At 47.5% G+C, this 14,001-nt stretch overlaps 1 protein-coding gene across 1 annotated transcript in view; it reads left to right on the top strand.

Annotated features, from left to right (window-relative positions):
• Positions 1–13,065: 13,065 nt before the first annotated feature.
• CCDC63 (coiled-coil domain containing 63) overlaps positions 13,066–14,001 on the top strand; it is a 29,970-nt gene continuing 29,034 nt past the window's right edge. Inside the window, exon 1 of the mRNA XM_026514569.3 lies at positions 13,066–13,139. Within this exon, the coding sequence (XP_026370354.3) occupies positions 13,081–13,139 (59 nt within the window). The 5' untranslated portion in view covers positions 13,066–13,080. The remainder of the gene's footprint in view (positions 13,140–14,001) is intronic.

The following is a 14,001-nucleotide window of genomic DNA, read 5'->3' as shown; positions in this document are numbered from 1 at the left end:
CCATGACTGTTTGAACTTCGGGAAATTGCATGAGCTGTGTACTTTCCCCACGTGATTTTCTCACATAGCAAATGAGCTCATGCCTGCAAAAATCCCAAGCACGGTGTCTGGTGTGCAGTGAAAAGAAACGCAGAGTGAGGGCGCCTGGGTGGCTCAGTCGGTGGAGTGTCCAACTCTTGATCTCAGGTCTTGATCTCAGGGTCATGAGTTCAAGCCCTGCATTGGGCATGGAGCCTACTTTTTAAAAAAAGAAAGGAAAAGTAACTCAGAGTGGTGAACAAGAGGCTTGCTGGGAAATTGAACCCCCCCCCCCCCCCAGCCTTGCAGCTAAGTATCTGAGGGCAACCGGAAAGGAAGAGGGTGGGAGCAGCATTTTCAATGAAAGGGAAGCAGATGAGTTCCTGGGCTTGAGGCAAAGAGGTAAAGGAAGCGGAGAAAACAGATTTGAGGATGAGAGGGGGGCTCAGATCTCAAAAGGGCCACTGGTGTACCATCTCCAGGTGTAGGAAGCAATTAGGGTTTCACAGGGGGCAGGAGCTGGGCTGGAGGTGGAAGAAGGCAGCCCCCTGAACTAAGCCACCTGCATCCAGACATCATAGGGCAGCCCCCTCAAACCTCGCAGACTCAGAGTGGGAAAAGAAAACTCGGGATGCTCTTACCAGAAGAAGGCAGGGAAAGCTCAAATATGTTCATCACATGGATGATTTGAGAACATTCTGGTCACTCTCAAATTTTTTAGTTTGATAACTGTTGACTCGATCAGCTTTTATTTTCTGGGTCTTTAAATGACATGGGATTTCCAAATGATGCCAATTCAGGGTGGGTAGCTAAGGGGCTGGAGATGAGGGGTGAAGAGATGCGTGTTTAACTAGAGCCCTACATCAGGTGGCCTCTGTGTTCAAGCCATAGAGGTTCCCAGAAGGTGAAAAACACACCCTCCCCAAACTCCCTGCTGTTATTAATCAGCCAATGTCTCAGGAGCAGGTGTGCCTGAGTGAATTTTGGGGTCATGGCAGGTAATCCAGTCTGGCTAGACTGAAGCAGGTGACCTGTCCGCCTGGTCCTGAGCCACTGAATAAGGGGATTAATCTAAACCTCTCAGAGCAGAGGATGATTTTCGAGAAAGCCTGGGACCCAGAAAATGAAAGTTGGACATAGTGGCCTGAGGCTTGCTTACTGGGGTCATTTAGAGAAGCTGGCATTGCGGTGGAGACACCCCAGGATGTGGGGGGCAGAAAACACAGAGCTCAAAGGGTTCTGAGAGGCAGGGAAATAGAAAATTGCTGGGGGGGGGGTGCAGCTGGAATGAGCTGGGAGTTCGTGCCTTTCTCAAGGGGTCAGTTAAGACCAGCGCTAACTGATTGTCATTGAATAGAGCCAGACAGGCTGGATTTGGGTCCTGCCTCTGCTTCTTCACTGTGTGATGTTGGACAGGTCACTTCCCCTCCCCTGGACCTCAGATTCCTCATCTGTAAAACTGAATAATAATAGTACCCACCTCATAGAGATGTTTGAATGAATGTTTGCAAATGCCTAGCACAGTGTCTGGCATGTGGGAAAAGCACTATATATAAATGTAAATATGTAAATTCAAAAGGCTTTAGGAACTGTATCAGGACCCAGGATTTTTTTTTTCTTTTAAGATTTTATTTATTTATTTGACAGAGAGAGACAGCGACAGAGAGAGCACAAGCAGGGGGAGTGGGAGAGGAAGAAGCAGGCCTCCCTGCGGAGCAGGGAGCCCCATGCAGGGCTTGATCCCAGGACTCTGGGATCACACCCTGAGCCGAAGGCAGACACTTAACGACGACTGAGCCACCCAGGCGCCCCAGGACCCAGGATTTCAAAGACCAAAAAATGCTTGTGGTGCTCTTGTCACTTAGGAAATTCCAAGGGTTTTAGGAGTTCTGTGCCAGAAACTGGGGGCTGAGAACAATACAGTTGACTACTGAACAATATAGGGGTTGGGGCACTGACCCCCCCCCCCACACACACACAGTCAAAAATCCCCGTATAACTTTTGACTTCCCCAAAACTTAACTACTAATAGCCTACAGTTGACCAGAAGCCTTGCTGATAATATAAACAGTTGATTAATACAATTTTGTATGTTATATGTATTGTATACTGTATTCTTACAATAAAGTAAGCTAGAGGAAAAAAATGTTAAGAAAATCATAAGGAAGAGAAAACACATTTATAGTACTGTACTGTTATTTATTGAGAAAAAATCCACGCATATGTGGACCCATGCAGTTCAAACTCGTGTTGTCCAAGGCTCCACTGTATGTATATTTTCTATTACTCACAGGGGGCCACATGGGGAAGCACCAGGGTCAGGCAGGAGGTGGAGGGAGTGAGAGGGAAACACGTGCAAGAGACTTTATTGTGATTTCTGCAGGAAGGAATGGGAAGCCAGGGTAAGCAAGCTGAGAAGGTTGAAGATGGGCTCATTTGAATAATGACAGTAGGGCCCGGGCTGCAGGCTCTGTCACCAGTTGTCACTACCTGGCCCTGGGGTGATTAGGGCAGCAGGGATAGTAGCTGGGAGCTAAGAGCTTGATAAAGTAGGCATTGGATTTGGCTGGTTTGCATGTGAAAGGTGCTCTGGCAGGTACAAGTGGGTTGTTGGCTCTCTCTGCGAGGAACTAACCTTGGGAGAGGCAGGCCTTTCCCTTGGCCACAAGGCCCCGGGAGGCTGAAGCAGCAGAATAAAAAGACACGCTTACCGCAGGGCCTACAAGCATCAGCTCACTCCGTATCTGTAACCAACCTCCTGTACCAGTTGGAGTGACTTCTGCAGTTAATACCAGAAGAACTGATTAAGAGAGGCTTAAGAAATAAGATGCTTAATTCAATCTGACATAACAAGAGGGTCTGAAGTGGAAGCTTCCAGCTTTAGCTTGTCAACTCAACAGTATCATCCAGGACACACACCGTTTCTCTCCTTTGCCTTTTTTCCTGCCCAGCATGTTGGCGATGTCTCTCCCTGTGGTCTCAAGAAGGAAAGAGTGTTCAGTGACTGTTGCATTGGAAGCACGCCAGAACTTCATCGTGTAAAACAATGCAGTTATTTCTTACACTCGGCAGGTGGACATGATCACAGCTGGATGGTGTTTCTGTCCCACGTGGTGTAGGGACGGGATGGCAGTGGGGCCATTTACTGAACTGCTTTCAGCTGGCAGCTAGGCTAGCCTGGAAGGTCCAAGAAAGCTTTGTTCACGTGTCTAGGGCTTTGGTGCTCCTCTGGGTGGTCTGGTCCCATGGCTAGCTTGGGCTTCCACACAATATGGTGGTCTCAGAGTGATCAGACGTCCCTCCCAGTGGCTGGCTTCCGGGCCAAAAGGGGAGGTGCCAGGCCTTTAAGGCCTCACTTCTGCATTCTTTTAGTCAAAGCAAGTCACAAGGCCAGCTCCAAGTCGAGGGGAGCTTTTAGAGTTGGGCACCTGCCACTTCTTGTAAAAGTAAGAAAAAGAAGGAAGGAGAGAGTGGATTTGGTGAGACAATTGGTACTATCTGCCACACTCAAGCTTCCATGTCCCATGAAGAGAAGGCCAGACAGAGGCAGTCTTTCATTAGAGCAGCACAGTGGCATGGCGGGTATTCGTACTTCTCGGAACACCAGGCTAACCTAGCGCATCCAGAGTCTTCTCTTTCCCTCTCTCTCTAGCTCAGTGTGCTCTACCTGTTCATAGCCTTGCCTGGGGTAGGTAGGACCATGAGGGGGGAGAGGACGAGAACACATATGGGGAGGGGGGAGGGCCCAGTTCTTTAAAAAAGATGGAAGCATTTGGCACTGCTCCTGGTGCCAAATTGAAATTAATGCTGGCTTCACTCCCAGGCTGGTTCCCATCCCCTCCTGAGGGCAGACTCTCTGCAGCTCTGAGTCCGGGAAGGTCACTTGCTTGCCACAGGGGGAGGTGGGGGAGGGGCCATGACGGTCAGGGCCCCAGAAGAAAACTGAATCCCACTCAGGTGGGTCAAGGGACTTTAAAGAAGAGACTTAGGTTAAGAGAAGGGAGGTTGATGCACAGGAAGAGTGGCAACAGAAGGAAGTCATTACTACCCTTAATAAAGGCTTAAGAAATACGATGCTTAATTCAATCTGACCTAACAGGAAGTCTCGAGGTGGAAGATCCCAGCTCTAGTTTGTCAGCTCAACATTTGACAGGAAGTTAGGAAGGAACCAGAGTGATCCAGGCGCAGAGAGGGCTGGGGCTAGGAGATAGCCAACCAGACAGAAGCTGTAGCTGGAGGTACGCGGTGGCTACCACCAGAGACAAGATGCTCAAAGAAAGGAGTTTGAAAGAAATGCTCCACCCCCGTCTCCTCCAGCCTTCTGATCTCCTGCTGGTCCCTCCCATTGGCTACACCCAACCAGCAGCTGGAAGACAACAGAGCCCATGGGTGATGTGGACTCAGGGCAGGCAGAGAAGGGTAGAGAAAGAACTGGGGTAGGGTGGGCAAAACGATACAGGGGTGTTAGGCACATGCCCAAGAGAGGTGATTATTTTTGTAATTATTTTTTAATATTCCAGAATGTCCCATTAATAGATATGCCACCATGTACAAAATTAAAATTAAAAAAAAAATCTCTCTCTAGTTCATCTTTGTAGAAAACTTTTTAATTGAAGCACAATATACATACATAAAGGGTACATATCAGAAGTGGTTTGATGAGTTTTTACAAGTGAGCTTATCCATGTAACCAGATCAAGAAATAGAACATCCGAAGCCCCCTGACTCCCCGCCGGTATATCTGCTTCAGCTCCCCTCCAGCAGATAACCTGTATTCTGACTTCTAATTGCACAGGTTCACCCTCCCCAATTTTGTACTTTACATAAATGGCATCCTTCAGTATGAGCAACTTGGGGTCTGGCTTCTTGCACTCCACATGGCTTTTTTGTTTCTCTACTTATTTCCACTTTCCCCTATAGAGATATTATTACAAGGGGCATCTTTGTGTCTATGGATTTTTTTTTTTTTTTGCCTTTGACTTTTTTTTTTTTTTAAGATTATCTATTTGAGAGAGAGAGAATGCAAGCAGGGGGAGGGGCAGAGGGAGAGGGAAACAAGAAGACTCCCTGCTGAGCAGGATGCCTGTTGCAGGGCTCAATCCCAGGACCCTGAGATCGTGCCCTGAGCTGAAATCAAGAGCCAGACGCTCAACCAAGTCACCCAGGCACCCCCACCTTTGACTTATTTTCTTAGGAAGACTCCCCAGATTTAGGTTTCCTGGATCGAAGGGTGTAAACATTTTTAGAGCTCTTGCTGTGGGAGTCCGCATTACTTTCTGAAGGATGTGTGGTTCTCATCACTCCTTATGTTAGAGGCCTGCCACTGAGATTACAATCAATGATTTGGGCTTTAGTAGAAGGAAGGTGCAAGAGGGAGTCAGTTTTGAATCCTGCTGGGGAGGACTCTGAAGCTGTAAACATGAATTAGGGACACCCAAACCATATGTACTTTTCCAAAGATTATTTATTATTTTGTTTTAAAAAAAACATCATGGGGGCGCCTGGGTGGCGCAGTTGTTGGGCGTCTGCCTTCGGCTCAGGGTGTGATCCCGGCGTTCCGGGATCGAGCCCCACATCGGGCTCCTCCGCTGGGAGCCTGCTTCTTCCTCTCCCACTCCCCCTGCTTGTGTTCTCTCTCTGTCTCGCTGGCTGTCTGTCTCTGTCAAATAAATAAATAAATAAATAAAATCTTAAAAAAAAAACAACCCCCAAAAAAACATTATGGCTGAAGTCAGAATCCCATCAGACTGCCTGACCCTTATCTTATGGATTACTACTGTTTTTATTTTGAACCCATAGGTGGAGTGAAATATTTTACAATCTTTTCAGGCTTTCAAGTTCTCAATTCGGCCCTGGCAGTCTCAAGAAATTAAGGCTCAGAGAGGTCAGCTGACTTTTCTAAGGGCACACAGCAAATCAGTGGCAGAGCCAGGACTAGAACTGGGTATCTTAACAATTTGTCCAGTGTCCTCTCCACTATAACACTGTGCCTTCCCTGCCTGTTCCCCCGTTTGTGAGATTACATTCACAGTTCCTACAAAGGGGCTATTGTGTTCCCTCATCATGGTTCCCAGACCCCTTGTGACTGGGCCGACAGTGGACATCAAATCTAGACTGGGCCAATTGGAATTCTCTTTCCTAAGAAGTTGAGATTAGAACATCAGTGTTTTTGTTGTTGTTGTTTTGTTTTGTTGTTAAACTGGACTCCAAAGTAAGAACTCAAAAGAAGCAAGCTGGGAGAAGAGGAGAGCAAAGAAAATAGTCTTTAAAAATAAGAGGTCAGGGGTACCTGACTGGCTCAGTCAGTAGAGCATGCAACTCTTGATCTCAGGGTTGTGAGTTCAAGCCCCAGGTTGGGGGTAAAGTTTACTTTTAAAAAATAAATAAATAAAAACAAGAGGTCAGGTTGCAAGACCAGGTAGTTTGAAAGACAGAGTTGAAAGAAGAGCTGATTTGGTTTCTGATAGCATTCTAGTTCCTAGATCTTGTTCTTCATGGGGATGTGCCTCCAGTTTACACATGGTGACCCTAATATTCATATAATTTAGCATGATTTTGGCTGCCGCAAGAAAATTTATGAATTCTTATAACAGGAAGTACAGAGTCAAGGTGGATTTCAGGCATGGTATAATAAGAGTTCCAGCTATATTGCTCTGCAACTGTTTCTAGGCTCTTCCCTCCATCATGTGTTGGCTTTGATCTCACACTGGCTTCTCTCATGGTTACAAGAGGGGCCATCAACAACGGGGGCAACATGCCTCCTGTTCCCATCCATGGAGCTAGAAAAAGCATGTCCCCTCCAACCCTGGACTATAAATACTTCCTTTCTGTCTGATTAGGCCATTGTCAGTTATGTACTTATTCTTGAATGCGTTGCAGTCTCCAGGAGAATGCTGTGCACTGATTGGCTTGCATTTATATTCCTGGTCCAATCATTGGCAAGGAAGGTGGAAAGGATTGGCTAAGGGTAATTGAGATCTACCCTGGAGATACATGTACAAATCAGCTTCGGTCAGCTGGATGGGGGAAGGCTGGTTACTTGAACGAATTAGGATCTGCTAGGAAGGAAGAAGGGGGAACAGATGCTGGAGAAGGGGAAAAAAATCATTTTGAACTATTTTGAATGGTTTCCTGCTCCTTGTAGCCAAAGAGTCATTTGGACAATCAACTTCCTGGTCTGTAGCCAAATGCCTTTGCCCAGCTCCTCTGCAGCTTGATTCTAATTTCCTCCTCCATTCTGTGGACTCTGTTATCGCCAACATTTCTCACCGCTGGCTCATTGCTTTGGCAAGCTGGCATCTCGCTCTGCTCCCAGCCCTGCTGATGGAGCTGAAGATCCCTTTAGCAGAATCAATTCTGGCAGGTTCTAATTTAAAAAGCCTCTCACTTCTCTGCATGGGGGCTGCTGAGATCTGTGCCCATAAAGGCAGGGAGAGTAAATTCTTCTGAGGAGAGCCTATTTTTAACAAGTCCTGAACCTAATTGAACTTAATCATTTTTCAGTCGTTGACACTTGAGATGTGTGAGTCACTAGGCTATGTATGGAGCTGAGGCTACGGTGTCCCTTTAAATATCAAAGGGATGGTAGCTATCAGTTTCCAGAACAGCTGCTAGGGTCTGGGTCTGTGGTTTCACTCAGGGTTGCCCGCAAGATAGGCAACGCTGGATTCCAATTCTGGCTTCTCCACTTACTGCAACTCACTCTGTTTCTTCAAGCTTGTTTCCTCATCTGTAAAATGAGGATGAGAACACTAACCCTAAAACACTTCATGTGAATCATCAAGGCCTGACATGAGGCTGCTCAAAATCTTTATTCTACTTGGCATGAATATTCATATGTTTCATTGCAGAAATGTTAATGTGTCTGGTTATGACATGTTGCCCAAACCCCATACATGATACACCATTACACTAACTTCCCTCATGGTTACAATGTGGCTGCCAGCAACATCAGGGACAACATGTCTCCTTGTGTACCATACTAACTTTCTGAAACCAAAAATATGGTAAGTTCTAAAACACAACCTGTCCCAAGAGTTTAGGGGTAAGAGAATGGAGATCTTAGTATGGCTGAGCTACAATTATTCCAGGGTCTAGGTGGTATGGCGGAAATCACATGGAATCAAGATTACCCTAGGAAACCAGTACCCCCAATCATTTGCCTTGAGTAACGCGGCTGCTTCCTGAATTTAGCCCCGCAAGAAGTGGTCAGTTTGTGTTTCGGGGCCATTTGTATGAAAAATGTTTATCTTTAAACTACCAGACTTCATTCGGCCTGTGAAAAATCCTCATGCCAGGAGTCACAGGTGACCTGGGTCAGACCAGGGTTCCCTGTGTCATGCTCACGAGAGTGGGTGTGGGTGCTCCTGAAGAAAAATGGTGGGCTAATTCCCCCGCACTGGTGAAGTTCTTTTTCTCTTAAATTGTTTCTCCCTTGTTTTGCAGAGCAGGAAGAAGTGGGTCCCTTTTAGAGCGTGTCGAGGTTGTACCCGGTGTGGCTGCGGTAAGGATGCAGGACTGTGAGAGCCCGAGTGAGGACACCGTGAATGCAGATGCCAGCGATGAGGGAGAACCTGAGATGGCAAGTGAGTGGCGGTGTGAGCGGCTGTTACTGAGTATCATGAGGGTAGCTACTCCGGAAAGGGGTCGCTGAGAGGTGTGTCGCTCCCCCACCCTCCACCTTCTCGCCATTCACCTGGGTTCTCTTCCCGCGCATTCCAGGGGAGAACGCCCGTCTGTGCGGGTCACAGAGGCGCCGGTTCCAGGGGTCCGAAACTCCCAGACGCGGGGGTGGGGGTGTGTGCAGCGGGGCTACGCAGCGAGCGCTCGTCTTGGTGCGGTCGGACCCGCAGCCGCAGCTGGCGGCCCCCGGTAAGTTTCACCGCCTTGGCGGCCGCGCTTGCTGCTCCACAGCTCCCCCTGCTGGTGGCTGCCCCAGCCCATTCCTTTAAGCTGCCCTAAACCTGGAAAATATCATAAGCCCCCTCAATTAAACATAAATAAATTACAATGTGTAAAATAACTTCAAGAAAGTCCAACAAACTTCCATTTCACCCTATAAAGATCCCTTTTTAAAAAAAATTTTTGGGGTTTTGTACCCCGACTTGGCTAGTGCCCCAAGCATATACAACCAGGTTAGGCAGCCTTGGTTCAGGTTTTATGGGTTCCACTCTCAGACCTGGCATTTTATTGTATTGTATTGTATTGTATTGTATTGTATTGTATTGTATTGTATTGTATTGTATTGTATTTATTTTTTTTAAAGATTTTGTTTATTTATTCGACAGAGATAGAGACAGCCAGCGAGAGAGGGAACACAAGCAGGGGGAGTGGGAGAGGAAGAAGCAGGCTCACAGCGGAGGAGCCTGATGTGGGGCTCGATCCCATAACGCCGGGACCACGCCCTGAGCCGAAGGCAGACGCTCAACCGCTGTGCCACCCAGGTGCCCCTAGACCTGGTATTTTAGTACCCATGTAGTCATGGGTCTGGCTTTTCCTTTAATGGCAGATGGTAAAAATGCAGCAGCAGAAAAGGAGCCTGCCTCCCCAACCCCAGCTAATTAAATGTTAATTGGTAAAGATGATCTCTTCATTCATTCAAACACTATTTGCTAAGAGCTTATGGTGTGCCCCGGACTACAGATACTGTAGTGGGTGGACTGAGGTCCAGGGAACCGGAGGGCATGTGCCTGAGGGTAGGCTTTGAGTTTCCTTTCTGGAATTGCAAACTCAAATTCCTGCTAGCTCTAGGCAGTTTCAGGGAGTGTGGGAATTGGAGAGAGGAGTTTAGGTAGGCACCAGAGAGCAGTGAAGTCTGAAGCCAGGAGAGTGAGTACATTACCCACATTCACATTTTAAAACAGTGATTACTAAAAAAGATGGAAGGTAGGTTGAACCTGCCCTTGGGCCTCAAGTTTGAGAGGGTGGTGAGCCAGGGGCCAGGATACTGGTGGGGCTCTGAAAGCCCAGCTGTGAGAATGGGGGTGAATCTCTCTGTAGGGAACAGAGTGGGCCCAGCCCAGTGGGCACAGACAGGGAAAGGCCTATGTTGGTGTCTGGAGAGAGCTGGAGAGAGCCCAGGGGGAGCCCGGCTCTGTGCATGTGAGTGGGTATCAGCAAAAGGTGGGAAGTTGGTGGTGCCTCCAGCTCCTGGGGGAAAAACACACAACACAACCAAATAAATCAAGGTAAAGCAAGATAAATCGATATTTGACAATCCTGATACACAAACAAGGTACATTGATCACATACCTGTTATGTGCTAGGCACTGTGCTAAAGAGCTTTATAAATATTAGTTTATGCTAAGAAGGGGGTATGAGTATCCCCATTCTACAGATGAGGAGACTGAGGCTCAGAGAGGTAGATCACACTGTCAGTGAATGTCAGGTTTACTTGAGTCCTGCTTTTACAAAGGTATATCACAGATCCACTGAGGTCCAGAAAAGCCCTTGAACATAGAAAAGCTCCTGGGCAATATGAAATTAGAGCTGCATAAAACTCTCGAGTAGAAAGATGTCCCAAAGTGAGTATCCTTTGCCTAAATTGTATCAGTCAAGTAAATCCTGCTACAGTCTCTACCCCCATCTTGAGCTCTTTTACACACTGATCTTATTACATTCTTGCTTTTAAGGAACATCCAGACTTTTCCAGATTTCTTTGCTAGTCATTTCCCACTGGATACTGCCACCTATCCTAGAGCACACACCATTCTTTCATCCACTTGGCTCTCAACCTTTGCCCAGGAAGTTCTCTCTACTCAGAATTCCTTCCCCACTTTTCTTCTCTGCTTGTTGAACTCCTATTCATCCTTCAAAACCCAAATTAAAATTTACCTCCTTTGTGGAGCCTTTTCTACTATTTTACCCTGGACAGAATTCATACCATCTTGAAGGCTGACTTACCACTGAATTCCCTAAAATGTTTAGCACACAGTAGGGGTTTAATCTGTGTACTAAATGGATCTAAGCATTTTGGGCACGAGAACTCGTTTGGTTACAAGTGGTAGAAAACTCCTCTCAGATTGTTTTAAGAGAATATGTTGATTCATGTAACTGGACATGACCCAGAGGTATCTTCAGGCTTGGTTAAGTCCAGGGGTTTGGATGATGTCCCCAAGTTTCAATCTCTCACCATTTTGTCTTCTCCATGTTAGCTTTATTCTCCCTGCAGCCAGGAGAGTGACTCCCCTCAGAGACAAGAAGGTTGCCAGCCACTCCCTACCTCATTCAGTAGGCTCTTGGGCAGCAGGAACCAAAGTCCCTCTCTTTTGAGTGTTCAAGCTTAAACCCCACTCTGCTGGGACAAGTTAGGGTCATGTTTCCATCCCCAAAATGATCGCACTGGCCAGGGAGGGTGGGGGAAGGATTATACAGATCAGCTAGGGATCTGGCACTCTGATTGGCCTTGCAGAGCCACATGCTCCAATCCGAAAGGGAGGGGTGGGGTCAGTCCCAAGGAGAAAAAATGATGGGAATTGAAGGCACCGGCGGTTTCCCAAAACAAATCCGGGTGTTGTTACCAGGAGCTAGAGGAATGCTGCACACTCCTCAAGCCCTCATGAACAGTTATTACACTGGACCTTCACCAGATGAAACAATCCATACAATACCATATCATTCCAGCCCGTTTACTGAGCACTTACTATGTGCCAGGCTCAGTGAGGTGCCTTAAGGCTTTCCAACCTGTGAGGTGCCTTCTAGAACTTCTCTTATTTTCCAGAGGAGGAAATGAGGCCCAGAGAATGGAAATGACTTGCCCAAGATTAATATGTGGAGGAGGAGGAATTTTTGCTGAGATCTAATGATAGACACAACCAATACTTTAAACCACTGGACTGCAGGACCCCTCAGTGCATGGCAAAGCTTGAAGTTTCTGCTCTAGAAATCTAGCCCTTGAGGTCTGGGAGTCGGGGTGCAGTGGATCTCACAGCCCTCTGAGCCCTCTGGGGCTTGTAGGGTTAACATTGTCGTCCCCTCCTCTGAATACATGGGCCAGATGAAGTTCAAGTTATGACTTGATAAAAGTGCCTCTTGGTACCATTGGCTCCTGCTTTAAAAGGCAGCTGTACGTGTGTGTTCTGTCCTTAGCTGAAGCTGAAGTTGGATTAATTGCAGTTTAACCCCATTAGAGGACATATCGCCCTGATGCCATTTGCCCCCTCTTCTTTGGGAACACAGGGAGCAGAAGGGTAACCAACATGCCAGAACCATCTGCCCGGCTCCTAATAATAAACTGTGAGAGGAACAGGTTTCAGGCAAACATTGCTTATTAAAAAAAAGAGAGAGAGAGAGAGAGAAGGCTCTTCTCACACCCGGGCAGCCATCTGCCGTGTCCTCCACATGTGCCAAAGTGGTGGGAGGAGGAAGGGAGTGCAGGGGGTGGGGAAGGGAGAAGGTGCCACTGGGTCCCACACTGCCAGCCGGGTGGCTCACACATTGTCTCTCTTTTGCCGCTGTGCACAGGACATTGCAGAGAGAGGCGCACTCACTGTCTTTGACCTCCCTGGTGTCTGAGCACAGCGAAAGCACAATTCCTTCAAGATGCCGGTGGTAGGTATTAGCTCCTGTGTATGGAGTGCTTCCTGTGGGTCAGGCACTGTGCTAGTCGCTATACACATATTAGCTCATCTAATCCTGACAACACATCTATAAATCTATATGCACCCATTTTATAGATGAGAGACTGGAGGCTCAGAGATGTTAAGTGATTCACCCAAGGTCACACAGCAAGGCCACCTCTTCAGTATGCAATAATGAGGCCCAGCCTCCTCTCTACCTGGCAACCCAGAGCAGGTTTTCCATGTAAGAGATAAGCAGTTGACATCACCCAAGGGTGGTCTTCCACCTCTAGTCCTGCCCCCAGACACCCTCCTGCCCTCTGCCCTTGGGCTGAAATGTAGACTTCTCTGGTCACCTAACCCGTTGCTCAGTGCCTCTCTCCATCTCACCCAGTCAAAGAAGCACAGGAGAAAAAGCTCTGAAACCATCCAGGAACCTTTGGAGAAGGTCAAAGAGCAGCTGGCTGAGGCTGAGCTTCGGAAGCTGAGGCAGCAGTTCAGGAAGATGGTGGAAAGTCGCAAGTCCTTTAACTTCCGCTCCCAGCAGAAGATCTCCAACCAGCAGTAAGTGATGGTCAGAGTTTTGTACTGAGTGAACTTGGAGGAAACTTTGGATTTGGTTTCATGCGGTTTGCCTTCTCATGTGGCTTCTGGGCAGGGACCCGATTCTGAACCCAATCTGGGTACCTCGGTGGGATAGCTTCAATAGTATTGATTCTCAGAAGCCAGCTGTCACCAGGACTCCACCGGGGAGCAGGACGCCCATGTCTCAGGGAAGGACCCAAATGAAAATTTCTTGTTCCTGTTTCTTTCTACACATGGGTTTTGTTCTTCCGTGTCTGCATCTCAGTGGGGGCTGGGGAGATGGCTGCCCCACCTCCTGAGCTACCACGGACCAGCCGCGGTGAATCAATTCCAATCCCAAACTCTCAGGAAAGGGGGAATCTGATTGGCTTAGCTTGGGTCAGGTGTCTACTCCTGGTCCAATCATCTGTGGCCAGGGGGCGGGGACTGGGCCTTCGGCTACAAAATGGCTCTTGAGTGTTGCTCCCCTGGTTCTAGCATTTGTGGTGGGAGAGCTCCCAGAGGAGGGGAAATCACCAGGCTGCGGCTATCCCAAAAGATGTTTCCTGCTGTGCGTCCTTATGGGATCTGTAAGATAAGATATTTGAAATTGGGTTGTCCTAGAGATTATGATGTGGATAGTTTTTTTAGACAATAGAAAAGTGTTCCCTGGAGTTGAAAAAACAAATATCCTAGAGTCCCTCCAAAGAAATATAAGTCCTTAGGTATATCCATAATGTTTATACAGCAGAAACTGCCCATTATTAGAAAGAAAATCTTACTGTTTGATGATGTGGGAAGTTCAGCGGATAGGGGAAGCGGGGTGGTTCAGATTTTCTATGGATTTAACTCACACAGAGCT

The sequence above is a fragment of the Ursus arctos genome, unplaced genomic scaffold (genome assembly GCF_023065955.2).
Source record: "Ursus arctos isolate Adak ecotype North America unplaced genomic scaffold, UrsArc2.0 scaffold_34, whole genome shotgun sequence".
In the NCBI taxonomy this organism is placed as follows: Eukaryota; Metazoa; Chordata; class Mammalia; order Carnivora; family Ursidae; genus Ursus; species Ursus arctos.
Note: the sequence above shows the minus strand (reverse complement) of the source record. Positions and strands in the feature narration are given on the sequence as shown.